At 46.9% G+C, this 21634-nt stretch overlaps 1 protein-coding gene across 2 annotated transcripts in view; it reads right to left on the bottom strand.

Moving 5' to 3' along the window:
- Positions 1-21634, bottom strand: part of KCMF1 (potassium channel modulatory factor 1) — a 401452-nt gene that overhangs the window by 60881 nt on the left and 318937 nt on the right. The window contains exon 5 of one of the 2 annotated variants that reach the window (XM_029601298.1): positions 4968-5145. In XM_029601298.1, the coding sequence (XP_029457158.1) occupies positions 4968-5145 (178 nt within the window). The remainder of the gene's footprint in view (positions 1-4967; positions 5146-21634) is intronic. The other variant, XM_029601308.1, reaches the window with a different exon arrangement.

Here is a 21634-nt window from a genome sequence, read left to right as displayed (position 1 = left end):
CAACAGCCCTGGCTCTCAGAAGGGTGGATAATTCCAGTCGAAGTTGAAGAATGTGATCTTTGCTGAGATTAGAGTGTTTCGGTGGAAAATCTGCAGGAATTGAAATGAAATTGAGTTGGTATCCTCGGTTTATTATAGATAGGACCCATTGATCCAATGTTATTGATGTCCAATTGATGTAGAAGTTGGACAGTCTGCCTCCTACTGGTAGTGCTAAGTGAGGATTGACAGAGGCCTTGTTCTCTGGATATACTTTCAAAAGCCAGTAGCAGGGCCAGTTTGCGGAGCTGGTGGTGCCCTTGCTGTTCTCTGCTGAGGTCTCTGTTGAGATCTAGGATGCCTCGGCCTAGATGTGGGGGGATAGTATTTGCGTTGCCTGTAGAAAGGCCGCCTGGCATCTCTACGTGGTGGCCTTCTGGTAGCATGCGTAGCTGAGTCATGTGGAAGTGAGGATACTTGTCGTAAAGTTTCCGTGTGATCTCGTAACTGGGAAACTGCATCCTGCACTTTAGAACCAAATTATCGCCAAGGCAGGGAAGATCGACAAGTTTATCCTTCACCTCTGGTCTTAAATCAGAGGCCTTAAGCCAGGCCCAGCATCTTGCAGCAATGCCAGATGCAGCAACTCGTGAGGCTGTGTCATAGCTGTCGTAGGCTGCTCTTACCTCATGTTTCCCCGCATCTAAGCCCTTATTTATAATAGTTTGTGCAGATTCCTGATACTGTGTGGGTAAGGATGGCACAAACTCCTCCATTTGTTTCCAGAAGTTGCTCTGGTATTGGGTCATGTACAAATGGTATGCTGAGATTTTGGAATTCAGCATTGCCCCTTGGAACACCTTGCGGCCCATTTGGTCCAGAAATCTATTATCTTTCCCTGAACGTATTGAGGAATGGGCTCTTGTCCTTCTGAATTTCTTCTGCGGCGATTCCACTACTACGGAGTGGTGGGGGAGCTGAGTTTTTTGGTACCCAGAGGTGGGTTGTACAAGATAAGTTGACTCTATCCGTTTGTTGACTGCAGGAACCGAGCAGGGGTGTTCCCAAATACGTTGCTGCAGTTGCAAATTTCATGAACAGGAATAGCCAGAGTGTGCTTCGGGGGATCTACAAATTGGAGCAATTCCAAAGTTTGTTGCCTGATATCCTGCTCCGTTTGTATCTGGAAAGGAATAGAATCTGCCATTTCCTGAACAAAAAGCGGGAACGAAAAATCCTCTGGAGGTGATTGTTTTGTTGCAGGAGGTGGAGATGGATCTGACATGAAGTCCTCTGATGAAGGGTCAGAGTCAGTGTCAGACCAAGTATCATACTGAGTTGTCTGGTGAGGTGTAACTTTAGAGGAGGTACACCAGAGGGTCCTGGTAAGGGCTCATCCGGTGAAAAATCCTCAACTTGCTCTCCTTCTGGGCGAGATGGCAAGGAGAATAGTAAGTCATGATATCTTTTGGTAAGAATATCTTGTAGTGCCCTTTCTTCTGAAATTGGAAGCTTGGGCAGTGATTGAAGAAGTTTTTATTTTTTTTTTTTTATTTTATTGTATTTTTCTATACCGGCATTCACGGAGTTCGTACATGTCGGTTTACATAAAACAAGGAGTGAGAAATACATTATAACGTAAATAACTAATAACATAAGAGTATACATTAAAAAGTAAAACAAGTGCATGGAAGAAAAAAGTTACAATAAAACGGGGTCATTCTAACTGGGATTAGAGTTAGAGGAAAGATAAACAGTTTAACGAGAAGTAAAACATTGTAATGATTGGTAGATAGAGACTGTTTCAGTTTAATAGGAAATGATCAGTAATGCTGCATTTGATGGTAGTGAATCTTTAAGTTGAGTCATCGATGGTTTTTTCTTAGTGGATGACTTAGGCTTCGATACCTTTGACTTGTGAAGTGGAGGTATGGTGGGTGCCGTGGTGTAGATGGGCATTGATTGTGACATCGATGGAATAGTCGATGCTGATGGAGAAAGGAAAACTCCGATATAGGAATGGAAAGTGGAGGTATCGATGGCATCTAAGAACTTGGCATCGATGGAATGTCTTTCATCAGGGTAGGTATCGAGAAGGATGATGGCACCAGTGATGTAATCATCGAAGACTTCATCGGCATCGAGGTAGTTTGTACCATCGGTGTTATCAATGATATCGGCGATGGCGACGGCGTGACCGCTGGCATCGACGGTGGCGCCGGAAGTTGTTTCTGCAAAGCCTCCATTACCATCTTCTGGATGAGGACAGTTAAGTCTGGAGTAGTGGATATCGGTAACGGTGTCGATGGTGAAGATGAGGACATCGTAGACACAGAGGTTTGTGGAACATCGGCGGATTTATGCCGTTTTGCGGACGGTTCTGTCGAGGGTGGAAATGACGGGGACGCCGAAGATCGACGATGTCGATGCTTATGTTTTGGTCTCAGTTCCGAAACTGACCTGGTCGATGACGTAGACGGGGGTCGGTGAAGTAGCGTCCCCGGATCCTTCGACGTGTCATTTTTTTATTAGGAGTTTTTTGGTTACTCCTGCAGGGGAGGATTTCATCGACGTGGATGGTGATGGAATTAATTGGAGTTGATAAAGATGAGCCATCTTTTCCTGCCGGAGTTTCCGACCCTTAGGTGTCATTTCTTGACTTTGTGAGCATGAAGATATTTCATGCTTTTCCCCCGAGGCAGATCACACATTCGAGATGTGGATCTGTTACTGACATGGTCCGGTTACAAGTAGGACATTTCTTGAAACCGGAGGCCATGTTGGCATCGACGGCCGTCGATGAGAATCTCTGAGAAAAAATACCAATGAAAATGAGAGTTCTATGCTATTTTTTGTCACCGTCTGGTGACAAATGTGAAGTAAGACCCGATGTGGGAGAAAATTGAAAATTTAAGGTGACTTTTTTAGTAAAAACTGTGAGAAGTCTCACAGGGCTCCGGTAACCGCGATGCTGATGGCAGCGCGGAAAAACGAAGACTGGAGTGAGACCCCTGTGGCAGAGAATATCATGGCATGCTGGGCATGCTCAGTAGCCTCAGGCTGCCAGTCAAAAGTTTCTAGAAACTCTGACAGAGGTTTTTCCCGCGATAGGGCTCAGTCAGTGACGTCACCCATATGTGAGGACTAGCATCCTGCTTGTCCTGGGATAATAGTTTTTGCACAAAACTAAGAAAAAGAAAATACTGGGGCAGGATCCCTCCTTTCTCTCAGCAAACTCCAGAGGGAGACCCTACCACCATTCCCCACCACTCTCAGTGGCTGGAAATGTCCTGTGTGACCCCATGTTCCAAAACATTTGGGGCACCTGCTCTATGTAAATTAGAAGGAAATTTAAAATGGACAGCCAGTGACTTCAGGAAGAGACTGATGGATCAAGCTCTAAATATTTCTGGGCTTCTGATGAAACCATGTGTCACTAAAACCCAAGGAGACAACACCTTAAAAATGTTGTAGGCAACTGTGGTCTTCAAGTGCTGCAAGCAGGTCTGGTTTTCAAGATATCCATAATGTATATGCATGGGATATTTGCATAAAATGGAGTCAATGCATGTAAATATCTTTCATGTATATTCTTTGTGGATATACTTTTGTGGATTGCCTACCCCTGTTGTACACACTAGATACTGCAGATTTTGAAACTATACCAAGTAAGCAATCATTGATAGCAAGCATTATGTTTTGATTATGTATTTTTCTGCAACACAAAGACATGACCCAAACAAAACCCACCCTGAATTTTTTTTTTAAATTCTGTAAGCAGCTATATCTGCAATTTCCTGAAATCTTGACAGTGGCTATACTTATAACAGTGTTACTTATTACCTCATATAAAGTAGGATCTGACTGGTTTGTGAACAGTGTGCCATGTCATTTGTGACATAACCAACATGGACCAATCAAATACAGTAAGTATGAGGTGATATGTGACTTTTGCTACATGGTTGTATCCAGAGACTCAGAGGAATAAAGGAAGAGAACAGCCTTTTTAACAACTGCAATGTGGAAGAATCAACAAAAAAAATGTAAGGGTATTACTACTTCGTATGTATACTTTTGAATTACACAGTACATAAGTACTTTTTTTCTATAGCTGATAGCTAAACATAGTTGACTCTTACCTATTATGGTATTGTATACCTTTTCAGTGCCATATAAAAAAATCAATTAGTCAAAATGTTTTCAGTAATTCTGTTTTACTCCTTGCCTTCTAATAGAGGACCAGAATATCAACATAAGCAGGCCTGCTTGATGGATTACTGGCAGCATAGTTCATTCCACACCAGATATCTGGGTCTGTATCCTAAACTCAAGCTAATAGGAGCTGGGGATGCTGCAGAAGCAGTATTCACAGCCCCAGGAGCAAACGGTCCTAGTTATTACTCTACAGTAACACAAATAGATGAGCTTGGAGGAGCACACATACAGCATTCTGAAGGGAGCTGTAGTTCATGACCCCCTACCAAAGAACACTGCTATACAAGTGAAGGGAATAAAAATGAGGGAAAACCACAGGTTTCTTATACAATAACTAGTTGGGTTAGGTTCTAATAGAGCAGGATGCCCAAGCTGCTGTGGTGGGGATGGAGAGAGCGAGCTATTAGTACTGTATGAAGTGAACGTTTCTTTAAAAAAAAAAAAAAAAAAAAAAAGGACCCTACTGCCAAAAAGCTAAGTAGCAACAAGAGAATAAAGCAATTCTCCTTCACTTAACCTTGCAGTCTTCCTTAACTAGCAAAAGAAAAACACCACTCTATTTCATCTTTCTCCTTGCTGTCAAGGCTTGTTTCTATGGACATAGACATTATACAAGTCTTTTAAATACAACATACTGAATGTTTATTAACTTTTTGCCATAGTAGAAATATGCATCAGAAGCCTAAGTAAGCAATTCAAACAAACAGTAAAACACAAAAAAACCCAAAACATTTTAGGTGCAAAAATAGAAATTCCATACTTCAGTATCTTACCAGCTATAGGATCCATGGCTTCCCTATTACTTGGAGAATATGAGCTCTGTGAAGATGAAAGCCCACCAGTAGAACTGCTAGTAAAGTGCATGTTTGATCTGCGAGCACGAGGACCTCCCAAACCCCGGCCAGGATGAAACATCCTACGTACATGCCGAACACCACTGGATTCATCGTGGTTCCAGAGTTAAGAAAAAAGACCCATGTATGACTGTTTCTTAGTGAAATATAAACAAATCTTTAAATCATACTCCAAAAGTAAAATAGAAAAAAAAAAAAAAAACACTGAGTACGTTCTCTCTCTCTCTCTATATATATATCTACACACATATATATATACACACCAAAAAATACAGTATTAACAGTACTCAAAATATATTGCAGTTATGTATAAAACTTGAACTTTCCAGGTATATTTAAAACCTCCACAACAACTACAAGATAATTTGCTGAGGTATAGCTTTCAAAAGTGAATGAGCGACATCACAAAAGCAGTGTGACATCAAGCCTCAGACCGAACACTTGGGATTAAATAAAAGGTCATAAATGTATTGAAAATGAATACATGATTGTCTATTATCTGAGGCAGAGTTGCTTACCTATAACAGATGTTCTCTGAGGACAGCAGGATGTTAGCCTTCACACACATGGGTGATATCAGATGGAGCCCTGACACGGAAAACTTGTCAAAGTTTCTAGAACTTAGAACTTGGCACAATGAGCATGCCCAGCATGCCCTAAACCACTTGTCCACTTGGGGTTCCTCTCCGGTCTTATAACATAGAATTATATATATATCAAAAATTAGGAGAAACCCAACTCCACAGGGTGGTGGGCAGGTTTCATGAGGACTAACATCCTGCTGTCCTCAGAAAACACCTGTTATAGGTTAGCAATTTTGCTTTCTCCAAGGACAAGCAGGATGGTAGTCCTCACACATGGGTGAATCCGTAGCTATAGGCTGCTCCCCAACACAAAAGCGGACCAACAGATACCCAACCAGATGCCAACAGGCACAACAAAAGTACTGTTGGTAACAGAGGGGGGAGACAGTCTGAACCCAAACAATGGGCCCTAGGTGGGGAAAGTTGGGTTCTATACCTCAAACAGGTTCCGAAAGACAGACTAGCCGAATCCTCAGTCACGTTGGCCATCCCTATCCAGACAATAGTGAGATGAGAATGTGTGGAGAGAACTCCACATCGCAGCTTTGTAGATCACTTCCATAGGAACTGCTTGCAAGTGAGCCACCGATCATGCTATGGCTCTAACAGAAGGAACATTGACATGACCTCCAAGATGCAGTCCCACCTGGCCACAACAGAAGGAGATGTAATCTGCTAGCCAATTAGACAGTGTCTGTTTGGCAACGGCAACACCCAATCTATTCCTATCAAAAGAAATAAAAAGCTAGGTGGACTGTCTATGGGCTTCTGTCCACCCCAGATAGAAGGTTAAGGCTCACTTGCAGTCCAAACTATACAATGCTCGTTCGCCTTGGTGTGAATGGGGCCTGGAAAAGAATGTTGGCAGTACGATGGACTGGTTAAGAGGGAAGTCCGTAAGGACCATAGGCAAGAACTTAAGATGCATATGCAAGACCACCCTGTCATGATAAAACAGTAAGGTGCATAAGTCACTAAGGCCTGGAGCTCACTGACCCTGCATGCTGAAATGACTGCCACCAAAAATATGACCTTCCAGGTCAGGTACTTCAGTTCACAGATGCGCTAACACCACATTGAGGTCCCAAGACACAGCAGGAGGCCTTAGGGGAATTGAAACAGGCCCGCATGAAGCATAAGAACATAAGAAAATGCCATACTGGGTCAGACCAAGGGTCCATCAAGCCCAGCATCCTGCTTCCAACAGTGGCCAATCCAGGCCACAAGAACCTGGCAAGTACCCAAAAACTAAGTCTATTCCATGTTACCATTGCTAATGGCAGTGGCTATTCTCTAGGTGAACTTAATAGCAGGTAATGGACTTCTCCTCCAAGAACTTATCCAATCCTTTGTTAAACACAGCTATACTAACTACACTAACCACATCCTCTGGCAACAAATTCCAGAGTTTAATTGTGCGTTGAGTAAAAAAGAACTTTCTCCGATTAGTTTTAAATGTGCCCCAAGTTAACTTCATGGAGTGCCCCCTAGTCTTTCTACTATCCGAAAGAGTAAATAACTGATTCACATCTACCCGTTCTAGACCTCTCATGATTTTAAACACCTCTATCATATCCCCCCTCACTCGTCTCTTCTCCAAGCTGAAAAGTCCTAACCTCTTTAGTCTTTCCTCATAGGGGAGTTGTTCCATTCCCCTTATCATTTTGGTAGCCCTTCTCTGTACCTTCTACATCGCAATTATATCTTTTTTGAGATGCGGCGACCAGAAATGTACACAGTATTCAAGGTGCGGTCTCACCATGGAGCGATACAGAGGCATTATGACATTTTCTGTTTCATTCACCATTCCCTTTCTAATAATTCCCAAAATTCTGTTTGCTTTTTTGACTGCCACAGCACACTGAACAGACGATTTCAATGTGTTATCCACTATGACACCTAGATCTCTTTCTTGGGTTGTAGCACCTAATATGGAACCCAACATTGTGTAATTATAGTATGGGTTATTTTTCCCTATATGCATCACCTTGCACTTATTCATATTAAATTTCATCTGCCATTTGGATGCCCAATTTTCCCGTCTCACAAGGTCTTCCTGCAATTTATCACAATCTGTTTGTGATTTAACTACTCTGAACAATTTTGTGTCATCTGCAAATTTGATTATCTCACTCGTATTTCTTTCCAGATCATTTATAAATATATTGAAAAGTAAGGGTCCCAATACAGATCCCTGAGGCACTCCACTGTCCACTCCCTTCCACTGAGAAAATTGTCCATTTAATCCTACTCTCTGTTTCCTGTCTTTTAGCCAGTTTGCAATCCATGAAAGGACATCACCACCTATCCCATGACTTTTTACTTTTCCTAGAAGCCTCTCATGAGGAACTTTGTCAAAACGCCTTCTGAAAATCCAAGTATACCATATCTACCGGTTCACCTTTATCCACGTTTATTAACTCCTTCAAAAAAGTGAAGCAGATTTGTGAGGAAAGACTTGCCCTGGGTAAAGCCATGCTGACTTAGTTCCATTAAACCATGTCTTTCTATATGTTCTGTGATTTTGATGTTTAGAACATTTTCCACGATTTTTCCTGGCACTGAAGTCAGGCTAACCGATTTGTAGTTTCCCGGATTGCCCCTGGAGCCCTTTTTAAATATTGGGGTTACATTTGCTATCCTCCAGTCTTCAGGTACAATGGACGATTTTAATGATAAGTTACAAATTTTTACTAATAGGTCTGAAATTTCATTTTTTAGTTCCTTCAGAACTCTGGGGTGTATACCATCCGGTCCAACTGTAGGCTGTACAAAGATGGGCATGCCATCCAGTACAACTATAGGCTGTACAAAGGGTGTACCATCCGGTACAACTATAGGCTGTACAAAGAAGGGCTTACCATCCGGTACAACTATAGGCTGTACAAAGGGCGTACCATCTACACCATGGTAGTATTTGCCAACTGTCCTGAGATGAACTCTATTACAGTTGATTTTTAAGCTAGCTTCCGATAAGTGTAGAAGTAAGCAGTTTTTGTGTGAGGCAGGAGAACAGATTTAGGGCCTTCTGCTCACACCACACGGAAAATCTCCTCCACTTCAGTCCATGGGACTTTCTAGTGGAAGGCTTTCTGGAAGCCACCAGGACTCGAGACACATCCTCAGAGGTGGAGTGGCTGCTGAATTAACCTCTCATTATCCAGGCTAAGAGTTGACAGGGCCTGAAGGTTGGGATGTCACAACCTGCCTTGATCCTGCGTGATGTGATCTGGGGGAAGTCCCTAGACCAGGGGTGGGCACTTCCGGTCCTCGAGGGCCACAAACCAGTCTGGTTTTCAGGATATCCCTAATGAATATGCATATGAGAGATTTGCATGCACTCTGCCTCAGTTGTATGCAAATCTATGTCATGCATATTCATTAGGATATCCTAAAACCTCGACAGGTTTGTGGCCCTCGAGGACTGGAATTGCCCACCCCTGCCCTAGACCTATCAATCTCTGGATGGACAACTGTCGTAGGAATGGAAACCAGCCCTCTCTTGGCCAATAAGAGGCTATGAGGATCATAGACCCCTTGTCCTCATGAAGGTTCAAGAGAGTCTTCACCACTAAGGGAATCAGAGGATATGCGTAGAGAAAATCGTTGCCCCAGTGACGAGAAAGGGCATCTGAGGCTGGTTTGTTGTCTGAGCTGTACAGGGAGCAGAACAGAGGCACCTTCCTGTTGCAAGGAGATGCTAACAGATATATGTCCAGGCTCCCCCAGAGGCAGAATATCCGATTTGCTACCCGCTGGTCCACGGACCATTTGTGGGGTCTGAATATACAACTCAATCTGTCCACTACTATGTTCTCCATCCTGCCAGGTACATGGCCCTGAGCACCATCCCATCCTGACACAGGAGTTATGATCCCATACCACCCCTGCTTGTTGACATACCACATTGATATCTAGTTATCGGTTTGGATCACGACAATTTTATTGGACAGCCAATCTCAGAAAGCCCATAATGCATACCTGATCACCTGGAGCTCCAAGAAGTTGATCTGGCAACAGCTTTCCTGAGCAAAGTAGAGACCCTGAGTGTGGAGCCCCTCTACATGAGCTCCCCGGCCCAGCGTGCATGCATCCGAGATTAGGACAATTTATGTGGGAGGACTCTGGAAAGAGATCCCCTGTTCCAGATTGGAGAGTACCCACCAACAGGGCAAAGAGTCCCAGAGAGATGGGGTGACTGGGATGCAAGCCTGGAGGCTCTGCGAGGCCTGGCACCACTGCGACCTCAGGGAGCATTGAGCTCTGTGCATGTGTAAATGTGCCAAGGGAGTGACATGGATGGTTGCGCCTATGTGGCCCAACAACCTCAACATGTGCCATACTGACACTTGCTGGTTCCCCTGGATCTCTGCCGCAATGGATGCCAGGGTGGCAGCCCATGAACAAGGCAGGAAGGCATTCGCCTGAGCTGTGTCTAGCAGGGCTCCTATAAAGTCCAACTGAGGTGATAGACTGAGATGGGACTTTGGGTAGTTGATTACGAACCCTAATGACTCCAATACCTTGATGGTCAATCTCATGCACCAAATAGCCCCGCCAGAGATGTGCTCCTGACCACCCAATCATCCAGATAAGGGAAGACATGCACTTCCAGCCTGCAAAGGTGCGCCACCATCACAGCTAGGCATTTTGTGAAGACACGTGGGGCGGATGCTAGCCCAAATGACAACACTCTGTACTGGAAGTGCTGTTTCCCCACCATGAATCTGAGTTACTTCCTGTGACCTGGGAAGATCCTGACATGGGTGTACATGTCCTTCAGATCAAGGGAGTATAGCCAGTCCCCACTTTGCAGAAGGGAAATCAAGTTGCCCATGGAAACCATCTTGAACTTTTCTTTTTTTAGAAACTTGTTCAAGGCCCTTACCTTTAGGATGGGATGGTGTCATCCTGTTTTCTTTGGAACACGGGGTAACCTGCACGGAGCGGCAGTTACTACTTTGGAAAGCTTGCTGGGCAGACTAGATGGACCATTTGGTCTTTTTCTGCTGTCATTACTATGTCACTATGTTACTATGGAATCAGGAAATACCTGGACTAGAATCCTGCCTTCTGCACTGGTGGTCAGGCTCGACCAATCTGGCTGTTAAAAGGGAGGAGAGCTCCACTAGCAGTACCTCCTGTTGCGCTATGAGCCCCTAAAATGGGCTTGGAGGGCAGTTTGGCGAGACACCCAATAGATTCAATTTGTACCCTTGACGTACAATGGAGAGAACCCACTGGTCTGAGGTTATTCTGAGCCACTGGTTCGGCAAAGAAGTTATGGGTATGGGCGAATGGCCTATGCTCCCTACTTCCCAGTCAAAACCCTGTCCCTGGAGTTGACTGAGGCATCAGCTGGGGCTCGGGTGCTCCCTGCTGCCTGGGACAACTGTTGGAGCCCTGATGGTATTTACGGGAGTGAGGGGGGCAGAGGATAGTACTTCCTCTGGTGAAAGAAAGACTTCCTGTCCAGTTATCACCAGATTCCTAGAATAGGAGGGCGGGTATAGATTGCTGGCAGAGTTGTTGGAGAGTTTCATGATGGTCCCGGAGCTGGGCCACCGCATCCCTCACCCTTTCGCCAAAGAGATTCTCCCCAGTACACGGCAGATCGCTCCTGTACCTCTGGTCAGAGATCAGAGGCCCGCAGCCATTCCCATTCTGCGGCCCTCGATGCAGACTCAAAATCATCATAGGTCGCTCTGACTTCATGAGGGTGTCCTGCAGTTGAAGCAGCTGCTCGGCCACTGCCTGCACCTACTTCCAGATATCTCGTGAATACTGGCTCATGTTGAGTTGATAGGAAGCAATGCGGCAATGAGCATTGCTCCCTGAAACACTTTCCTCCCAAGAGCATCCATCACTCTGTGGTCCTTCCCCGAGGTTGCCAAGGAATGGGTCTGAGAAATCTTGGCTCTCTTGAGATCGGATTCTATCACCACAGACTGGTGAGGAAACTGACATTTATCAAATCCGGCAGCCTTCTGGATGAGGTAAACCCCATCAGCCTTCTTGTTAATGGGAGGCACTGTGAAAGGGTGCTCCCATATCCTCAGCAGCAACTCCTTAAGGGTCTCATGTACCGAGACCGCCATGATCTGCTTTGGAGACTTCACGAACTGGAGGATCTCAAGCATTTTGTGCCTGGCATCGTCCTCTGTCAGTAACTGGAATGGGATGGCTTCTACCATCGCCCTCACAAACCCTGTAAAGGTTTAGTCCTCAGGGTTAGACTTCCTTTGTTCTGGAGAAGAAGGGTCTGAGGAGAGACTCTCAGAGCTATCGGAGAACTCCGAGGAATTATCCCCACAGACCTCACTGTAAGCAAAAGGGGATGGGGCCCTGGACTGGTGCTACAGGCCTCAGTTTCTCTGCCAGCCTAGGTGGAGCTTCCTCCTCCTCGGAACTGGCAGTGACCACTGTATTGGTAGGGGGAGGCATCTGTGCTCCGCCGGGCACTGATGCTGTCCCTGGAACTGATGCCAGCTGGGTCGGTAATGCACCAATAAACGAAACTGAGCTTCTCCAGCAGCAGTTCCAGGACAGAGTGTACCGGCTTTGGTGACATCAGTGCCACAGTACCGATGTCCTCCAGTACCCGCTCCACCTCCAGCTGGGCTAGCCACTCCAGCTCTTCCTCAAACGTTGCTGATGCCAACACTGACTGGGAGGAAGAGGGGTGGCCAGATCCTCTTTGGACCAGCAAGGTGGATTGGTGAATGGCATCAGGACTGGTGGAGACATCATGGACCCCCGGCACCGATGGAGGACTGGCGCTCCTTGCTGCAGGGCTACTTCTGGGTCATCGTGACATGAGCTGGTGCATAACCATGGTTGGCACTATGCATCAATGAGGACCAGTGCCGATTCTTCTTCAGCTTCCCTTAGTGCTCGGCCCTGTCCTTCCCTGGTACCAAGGCTAATGATGAGGAACCCAACGTCCTCTGCCTGGAGGAGATTGACTGTGGTCTGTCTCCTGCACCCCTATCTGCCAATGGCACAGACAGAACTGATGGTCCCATCGATATCGATGGCACGCTGTCCATCAGTGTGGCTCCAAGGTCCATCGATGCCAATGCCAATGGCTCGGTCTTCTTCAGCCCAAAGAGCTGCTCCATCTTATTAAGCTGAAGATAATGTCCCTTCGGGGTCATCTGTGTGCATAAGTGGCAAACCCGGACGTCATGCAATGCCGCTAGGCATAGCACATTTCATAGGGTTCCATAATGGACATAGTCCTCAGGCACTGGGGGCATCACCGAAAACTAGATGTGGCCATGATGGGACAAAATAAAAGGGCTGCAAAATCAAAATCTATGGCAGCAGGCATCGATGGCAGATGGACACCAAAGCACCGGGACCACAGGGGAATTAACTGCAAAAGGAAATTTACCAAAAGTGTCGAGAACCCTGACTAGGAACACTATGGGGAAGCACCAAGAAGGAACTGGCATCGAATACCACAAATAAAAAAGCGAGAAATTCAAGTAAAACGTTTTCCAAAAAGCTAAAAAAAAAAAAAAAAGCCAAAGTGAGCTCACTCACACCACAATGCTTACAGCTCAGTGGAAAAAGAGAGTGGAGAGGGATCCTGCGTGGAAGCGTGGTATAGGACTTGATTAATTTGAACTGGTTGAATTGGCTATAGCTGGAGATCACCAGTGCCCTCAACCGAGAAACATAGACACCCAGTAGGATGGGTGTCCTAGTTGGAGGAAGCATGGCTTACCCGTGAATCACTCGCTCTCGAGGATGTCACTCGAGAATTCAATGAATAACGGCAGCCGTGGGTGAGATGCTGAGTCCATCTGTCTACACTAAGGAAAACGAAATTATCAGGTAAGTAATTTCTCCATTTCCTAGCGTGTAGCAGATGGACTCAGGACCAATGGGATGTATAAAAGCTACTCCAGAACTAGGTGGGAGGCTGTCCGTGGCCCACTTAGTATTGTCCTTGCAAATGCTGTATCCTCTCGAGCCTGAACATCCAGGCAGTAAAACCTGGATAAAGTGTGGATGGAGGACCATGTCTCCGCCTGACAGATCTCGGCGGGTGACAGCATCTTGGTTTCCGCCCAAGACACTGCCTGGGCTCTAGTGGATTAGGCCTTGACTTGTAAAAGCGGTGGCTTACCTGTATCTACTTAGGCCGTCTTGATGACTTTGATCCAGCGAGCTATGGTTGCTCGCAAGGCCGCTTCCCCTTGCTTCTTCCCGCTGTGAAGGACAAATAGGTGGTCAGTCTTTCGTACGGATTCCGATCTTTCCAGGTATCAGACAGAGTCTGCCGACGTTGAGGTGGCGCAGACTGCGAGACTCTTCCGAATTCTTATGCTCATCTGGCGATGGTAGCGAGATGGTTTGGTTGAGATGAAAGTGAGAAACCACTTTGGGGAGGAAAGACGGGACCATGTATAATTAGATAGTTCCCGGGGTGAGTCTGCAGGACAGCAGGACAGTGCTTGTAGCTCAGAGATAAGACGTGCTGAACAAACTGCCACCAGGAAGGCTGTCTTCAATGTTAATAGTCAGAGAGACAGGCCGCGAAGAGGTCTGAAGGAGGCTCCTGCTAAGAAACCTAGGACGAGGTTGAGTTTCCAAAGAGGCACCAGCCACTTTAGAGGTGGTCGGATCTGCTTGATTCCTTTCAGAAAGCGGAAGACATATGGGTGAGAGGCTAGACTGCCGCTCTCACTCTTGGTCCCGTAGCATGACAATGCGGCCACCTGTACCTTGATGGAGTTGAGAGACAATCCCTTCTGTAATCCGTTCTGCAGGAATTTTGATTGAGCGTGGAACGATGTCGCGGTCCTCACACCAGGCTTAGAATACTCTCCAAATCCTTATGTATGTTAGGAATGTGGAGAACTTGTGTGCTCGGAGTGGGGTGCCAATTACTGCCCCCGAGTATCCGCTCTTCCTCAGGCGAGTCCTCTCAATAGCCAGGCCGTAAGAGAGAATCGAGCTGGATCCTCGTGGAGGATCAGTCCCTGTTGGAGCAGGTCTCCGTGTGGCGGTAGCGGGAGAGGGCTCATTGTCAGCAGCCTTCACATGTCTGCGTACCACGGTCTTCTTGGCCAGTCCGGGGCAACTAGAAGTACTGGTCCCTTGTGGTGTTCTATCCTGTGGATGATTGCGTCCAATAGGGGCCACGGTGGGAAGGCATATAATAGAGTTTCCTGTGGCCAGGTCTGTACCAGGGCATCGATTCCCTGGGACTGAGGTTCCCGCCTGCGGCTGAAGAAGCTGGACACTTGGGCGTTGGACCGGTTTGCCAGGAGGTCCATGATTGGTGTTCCCCAATGGTTTACTATCAATTGGAATGCTGTGGTCAACAGTCTCCATTCTCCTGGGTCTAGACTTTCTCTGAGGTAATCCGCAGCGACATTGTCCTTCCCTGCGATATGGACAGCTGAGATCTCTTGAAGGTTCGCTTCCACCCATGACATTAGGGGCTCTATTTCCAGAGACACCTGTTGGCTTCTGGTTCCTCCCTGATGGTTGATGTAGGCCACTGTTGTGGCGTTGTCCGACATTACACTGACTGATTTGTCTCAGAGTCTGTGGCCGAACCATAGGCAGGCTAATCTGACTGCCCAGGCTTCTAGGCGAATGATGTTCCATCCTGACTCCTTGGTTCCATTGCCCCTGGGCGGTTAGCTCTTGGCAGTGTGCTCCCCATCCTCGTAGGCTGGTGTCCGTGGTGAGCAGGATCCAGGTTGCTGAGGATAGTCTCACTCCCTGGCTCAGATGGCCTTCTTGTAGCCACCATCATAGTTGGGTCCGAACTTTGTCCGGGAGCTGAAGATGTACGGTGTAGTACTGGGACAGCGGATTCCATAGTGAACGCTGCAGGGGTCTCATGTGAGCTCTTGCCCAGGGCACTACTTCCAGTGTGGATGCCATGAGGCCAAGGACTTGGAGGTAGTCTCATGCCGTGGGACGAAGCTCGCTCAACAGGGTTCGCAACTGGGTTGTCAGTTTTGATCTCTTTGTCTGTGTCAGGATGACCTTGTGTTTGGTGTCGAACTGGACTCCCAAGTATTCTAGAGATTGGGGGGGCTGCAGATACCTCGTTTGTGTTGACCACCCACCAGAGGCTCTCCAGTAGAGTTTTGACACTGTTGGTCGCCTGGTGACTTTCTTCTGGGGATTTCGCCCTGATCAGCCAATCATCTAGATAAGGGTGTATGAGGATTCCTTCCTTCCTCAGTGTTGCTGCCAATACCACCATGATCTTGGTGAACGTCCGGGGTGCTGTGGCTAATCCAAATGGTAGTGCCCGGAACTGGTAGTGACGGTCCAGGATCGTGAAGCATAGAAAACGCTGATGCTCGTTGGATCGGAATGTGTAGATAGGCTTCCGACAGATCCAGGGATGTAAGGAACTCTCCTGGTTTTATCGCCCTTATTACAGAGCGTAGGGTTTCCATGCGGAAGCGAGGAATCTTCAGGTGGCGGTTGACAGACTTGAGGTCCAGGATGGGCCGGAACGTTCCTTCTTTCTTGGGAACGATAAAATAGATGGAATAATGTCCAGTATTTATTTGTTGTGCGGGCACCAGTGTTATAGCCTCTAAGGCTAGCAATATGGTCAGTGTAGCTTCCACTGCTATCCTCTTGGAAGGGTCGTGGTATTCCACAAACTTTTCCGGAGGGAGATGGTGAAAATCCAGGTAATATCCCTCTCGAATGATGGCTAGGACCCACTTGTCCTAAGTTATCGCGACCCATCTTTGGTAGAAAAGGGCTAGTCTGCCCCCTATGGCTTCTTCCTTTGGATGGGTCGGCTGATTTTCATTGTGGGGTGCGGCTGGGGCCTGGGCTCGAGCCGGCTCCCCTTTTGTTGTGCTTGTTACGAAAGACTGGCTCCTGCCTGCGGGGCGAGCCGTTTGGTATGTGCTTCTGTATGGGTTGAAGGGTTGTGATCCTCTGCCCCTGGAAGTTCGGGGGAAGGGTTGCTGGTTTCTTTTATTCCTGTGCTCCAGTAGCCGCGGCAGTGGGGATACGCCCCATTTGTTGCTAGTTTCTCTAGTTCGCTTTCGAACAGGAGAGTTCCATTGAATGGCATCCTTGTGAGTCTCATTTTGGAAGATGCGTCGGCTGACCAGCTTCGGAGCCAGAGTTGTCTTCTGGCGGCCACAGCTGATGACACACCTCTAGCTGCGGTGCGCACCAGATCAGAAGCGGCATCCATGAAGAATGATACTGCTGATTCCAGGGCTTCCCCAGGAGTGTTGTTCCTGGTCTGTGATAAGCAGGTACGTGTCACCACGGCACAGCAGGCCGCGATCTGTAGAGACTTAGCGGAGACGTCAAAAAGACTGTTTGAGGATAGATTCCAGACATCTGTCTTGAGCATCCTTGAGTGCTGCTGCTCCTCCCTCAACTGGGATAGTAGTGCGCTTCGAGACTGTGCAGACCATGGCATCCACTTTTGGACATGCCAGGAGATCTTTGGCAGCTGGGTCCAGAGGGTACATGGCTGCCAGGGCCTGCCCCCCTTTGAACGTAGTCTCCGGGGCATCCCATTCCAGGTCAATTAGCTGCTGGATGGCTTGTAATAGTGGGAAATGATGGGAGGTCTGACTGAGTCCTTCTAGTAGGGGATTCGTCTTAGGTTCCCCCGAGGCACTTGTGCCCGGGATAGCGATTTCTTTCAAGCTGTATGTGACCAGGTCTGGAAACTCGTCCTTGGTGAAGAAGCGCCTCATGGTTCGGGTGGGGCTCTGTCCCCAGAGGGAGTTCCCCTTCCTCCAGAGGTTCTGATTCCTCATCTGAGTTGTCCGTGTCCCTGAAGGTGGGGCTTCTGGGTGGTGGAATCACTTCCCTGGGCATAGAGGGTCCCAGGATGTTGAGGTCCTCTGGCGAAGGTTGTGGCCATATTATCGGAGGCCCCGTTTGCATGTGGACGAAGGTATGCAACCCAGGAGATAGGTGCTGGGTCTAAATTAAGAGGCGCTGTGTCCCTGGGGAGCCCCGTTTGAGGGAAGGTCCCACTGGGAGATGCTAGGTCCGGCGTACTGTTCGAGAAGCTGGAACCCAGTACCGGCTGGGGAGGGCCATGGGCTGGATCCCCCAGGGCCTCCTCGCACTGAATACAGGGCCGTGGCCTCATCATGCTGTGCAGCTCTAATGTTGCATGCTGGGCAAAGGCCCTGAGCCTTGAGCTTCTTTTCTGGTGCACGTAAAATACGGGGCCCGGGTGGCTTAGTTATGCGCTCCGGTGTGTCGAAGTTGTGCGCGTAGGATTGGTACGCACTCAGGGAGATGTGCGCGCTGTTGTGCGCACAGATCTCAGTTATGCACCTGAAACAGTAAGCGCGTGGCTATGCGCGTCGCCTGTGCGCCTGGTACTTGGGCGCGCGACGTGCGCACAAGATATTTGTGCGCACGGCTCGGGGCGGCAGACAGGGCAGCAAACAGCTCAAAATGGTGACGGCGACCACACAGACAATATGGCAACCACCTTGGAGGGTCTCCACGTGCGAGGACCCTCGGATCTGACCGGAGTCTAGCCCTGCTAGGGCAGATCAACCGGGTGGCACTGGTCCCGGCTGGCGACCTGTGCGACTCCTCGAGCTTCAAAGACCAGAGACTTTTAAATAGATTTCTACCATATCTTGTCTCGGCGCTTCCCAGTCTCGTTCCGGGCGGTCTCCGGCTGCGGGGGGAGAGGGAAAATACCTTCACCCCCGCGCTCGAAGTTGCACCCGCTGCCTCTCAGCCTCACCCGATGTCGGAGGCTAGGTCCCCGCTGAGGGTCGGCCGCCAGACCGAGGCTTACCTCCGAGGGATCGCAGAAATTACCTTGGGAATTCCCAACTGGGGGAGGGACCCAATGGGTGTCACCGCAGGAGAGCGGGGCTTGTCTGTAGAGGTAAGATTTCTTCTTGTTTTGGTTTTCTTTGCTAAATTATTCTAATGCTGTGCTAGCGTGCAGAGAGTCCCGAACTGCTATAGAGACGGAAAATACTGAAGAGCTGCACTTCCTGCAGGGGTATATGTACTAGGACTGACGTCAGATTGAAATCTGATCCGTCTCCAACTGCTATCAGGAGTACACTATACCCATTGGTCCTGAGTCCATCTGCTACATGCTAGGAAAATGAACAAGTTTCACAATGCTTTCCTCCCCCCCCCCCTTCCCATCCACCCCCCACCCTCCCTAAGAGGAACCAGAACTAAATGACAGGAACAGAGTGAATAATAAAGGATAAATAGAGGTATTTCCTGGTGAAACCTATAGAGATGTGCAGAGGTCTGAGTACTAGAGATGGAAGTCCCTTTCGGGTCATCATATTGCCTGCTCAAGCATATCAAATGGGAATCATTTCTAACTCAGAATGTCCCAAATGCCAGGATAAGGCAACTACTTAACTCACGGAATGTCCACCGATCCGAGAATTCGGGACCAATATTTGGACTTATATAACAAACGTTCTGGATGATCTACCGCTCCCTGGGGGCTAGCCTGGCGATCCTAGGTGTGAGTCCGGTTACCGCCAATGGGGTGCCGAACCACAACTCCATGCTTAAAGCTTGGGGATGGCGAGAAAATGCATCTTAGCAAAGTGGATACTACAGGACCCTCCAACTCTGGAGTATTGGCTTTCGGAAACATGTACCCTATTACCATTGGATCACCGCACCTGGAGACTGTCTGAACCTGCAAGAAGGGGGCATTTGCCAAAATATGGACTCCATTCCTTCAGCACCTGCCGAGGGAGTGGCAGGAAAAATTTTCAGAAGCCCCAGTTATGTCCACTTTTTTTTATTGATGGAAGCCACTTGAGGGGATTCTCCCACATCAACAGTACCTCCTATAGGATTCCATGAGCTAGGACTGCCACAATTTCCTTAGGGTGCTCCACCTACTGGAGGATATCCAAAGAGCATTTTTCAAGGGGAAAAAAAAACCCAAAACAGGAAACATTAGCACTGTCAAGTTAGATGCAAAGCTTTGATAAATAAGGCAATGAGAATTTGAAAAAAAGCTTGCTGTGGAAGTATACACAAACTTATTCAAATACATTCGAAATAAAAAGCCTGCGAGGGAGTCACTTGAACCATTAGATGACCAAGGGGGAAAAAGGGCACTTAGGGATGACAAAGCCATAAACACACTACATGAATTCTTTGCTTCAGTCTGTCCACAGTTTTGGAACATAGATGCACATGGAGAAAGGTCTTAACTGAGGAAATTGCAGGAGCTGTTTGTCAAACACAAATTTTTGCTAGAATCATTCCATTGCAATCGATTTTCCAACTGTTTTGCCCCAATACCTCATAAACTTTTAAAAGTTATTGTCAAGATTTTAAATTGATCTCTCAGTGAACAGAAGTCAATGAAGCTAAAACTATGGTTCGACCATTAGATGACAGAGGGGTTAAAGGGGCTCTTAGGGAAGATAAGACCATTGCAGAAAGACTAAATGAATTCTTTGCTTCCGTGTTTACTAATGAGGATATTGGGGAGATACCAGTTCTGGAGATGGTTTTCAGGGGTGATGAGTCAGACGAACTGAACGAAATCACTGTGAACCTGGAAGATGTAGTAGGCCAAATTGACAAACTAAAGAGTAGCAAAATCACCTGGACCAGATGGTATGCATTCTAGGGTACTGAAGGAACTCAAAAACGAAATTTCTGATCTATTAGTTAAAATTTGCAACCTTTCATTAAAATCATCCATTGTAGCTGAAGACTGGAGGGTGGCCAATGTAACCCCAATATTTAAAAAAGGTTCCAGGGGTGATCCGGGTAACTATAGACCGGTGAGCCTAACTTCAGTGTTGGGAAAAATAGTGGAAACTATTCTGAAGATCAAAATCATAGAGCATCTAGAAAGACATGATTTAATGGAACACAGTCAACACGGATTTAACCCAAGGGAAGTCTTGCTTAACAAATCTGCTTCATTTTTTTGAAGGGGTTAATAAACATGGGGATAAAGGTGAACCGGTAGATGTAGTGTATTTGGATTTTCAGAAGGCGTTTGACAAAGTCCCTCATGAGAGGCTTCTACGAAAACTAAGTAGTCATGGGATAGGAGGCGATGTCCTTTCGTGGATTACAAACTGGTTAAAAGACAGGAAACAGAGTAGGATTAAATGGTCAATTTTCTCAGTGGAAAAGGGTAAACAGTGGAGTGCCTCAGGGATCTGTACTTGGACCGGTGCTTTTCAATATATATATATATAAATGATCTGGAAAGGAATATGACGAGTGAGGTTATCAAATTTGCGGATGATACAAAATTATTCAGAATAGTTAAATCACAAGCAGACTGTGATACATTACAGGAGGACCTTGCAAGACTGGAAGATTGGGCATCCAAATGGCAGATGAAATTTAATGTGGACAAGTGCAAGGTGTTGCATATAGGGAAAAATAACCCTTGCTGTAGTTACACGATGTTAGTTTCCATATTAGGAGCTACCACCCAGAAAAAAGAGCTATGCATCATAGTGGATAATACTTTAAAATCGTCCGCTCAGTTTGCTGCAGCAGTCAAAAAAACAAACAGAATTATTAGGAAGGGAATGGTTAATAAAACGGAAAATGTCATAATGCATATGTACCGCTCCATGGTGAGACCACACCTTAAATACTGTGTACAATTCTGGTCGCTGCATCTCAAAAAAGATATAGTTGCTATGGAGAAGGTACAGAGAAGGGCAACCAAAATGATAAAGGGGATGGAACAGCTCCCCTATGAGGAAAGGCTGAAGAGGTTAGGGCTGTTCAGCTTGGAGAAGAGACGGCTGAGGGGTGATATGATAGAGGTCTTTAAAATCATGAGAGGTCTTGAAAGATTAGATGTGACTCAGTTATTTACACTTTCGAAGAAGGACTAGGGAGCATTCCATGAAGTTAGCACGTAGCACATTTAAGACTAATCGGAGAAAATTCTTTTCACTCAACGCACAATAAAGCTCTGGAATTTGTTGCCAGAGGATGTGGTTAGTGCAGTTAGTGTAGCTGGGTTCAAAAAAG

This window comes from Rhinatrema bivittatum, chromosome 1 (genome assembly GCF_901001135.1).
Source record: "Rhinatrema bivittatum chromosome 1, aRhiBiv1.1, whole genome shotgun sequence".
Lineage (NCBI taxonomy): Eukaryota > Metazoa > Chordata > Amphibia > Gymnophiona > Rhinatrematidae > Rhinatrema > Rhinatrema bivittatum.
This window is presented reverse-complemented; position numbering and strand designations above follow the sequence as displayed.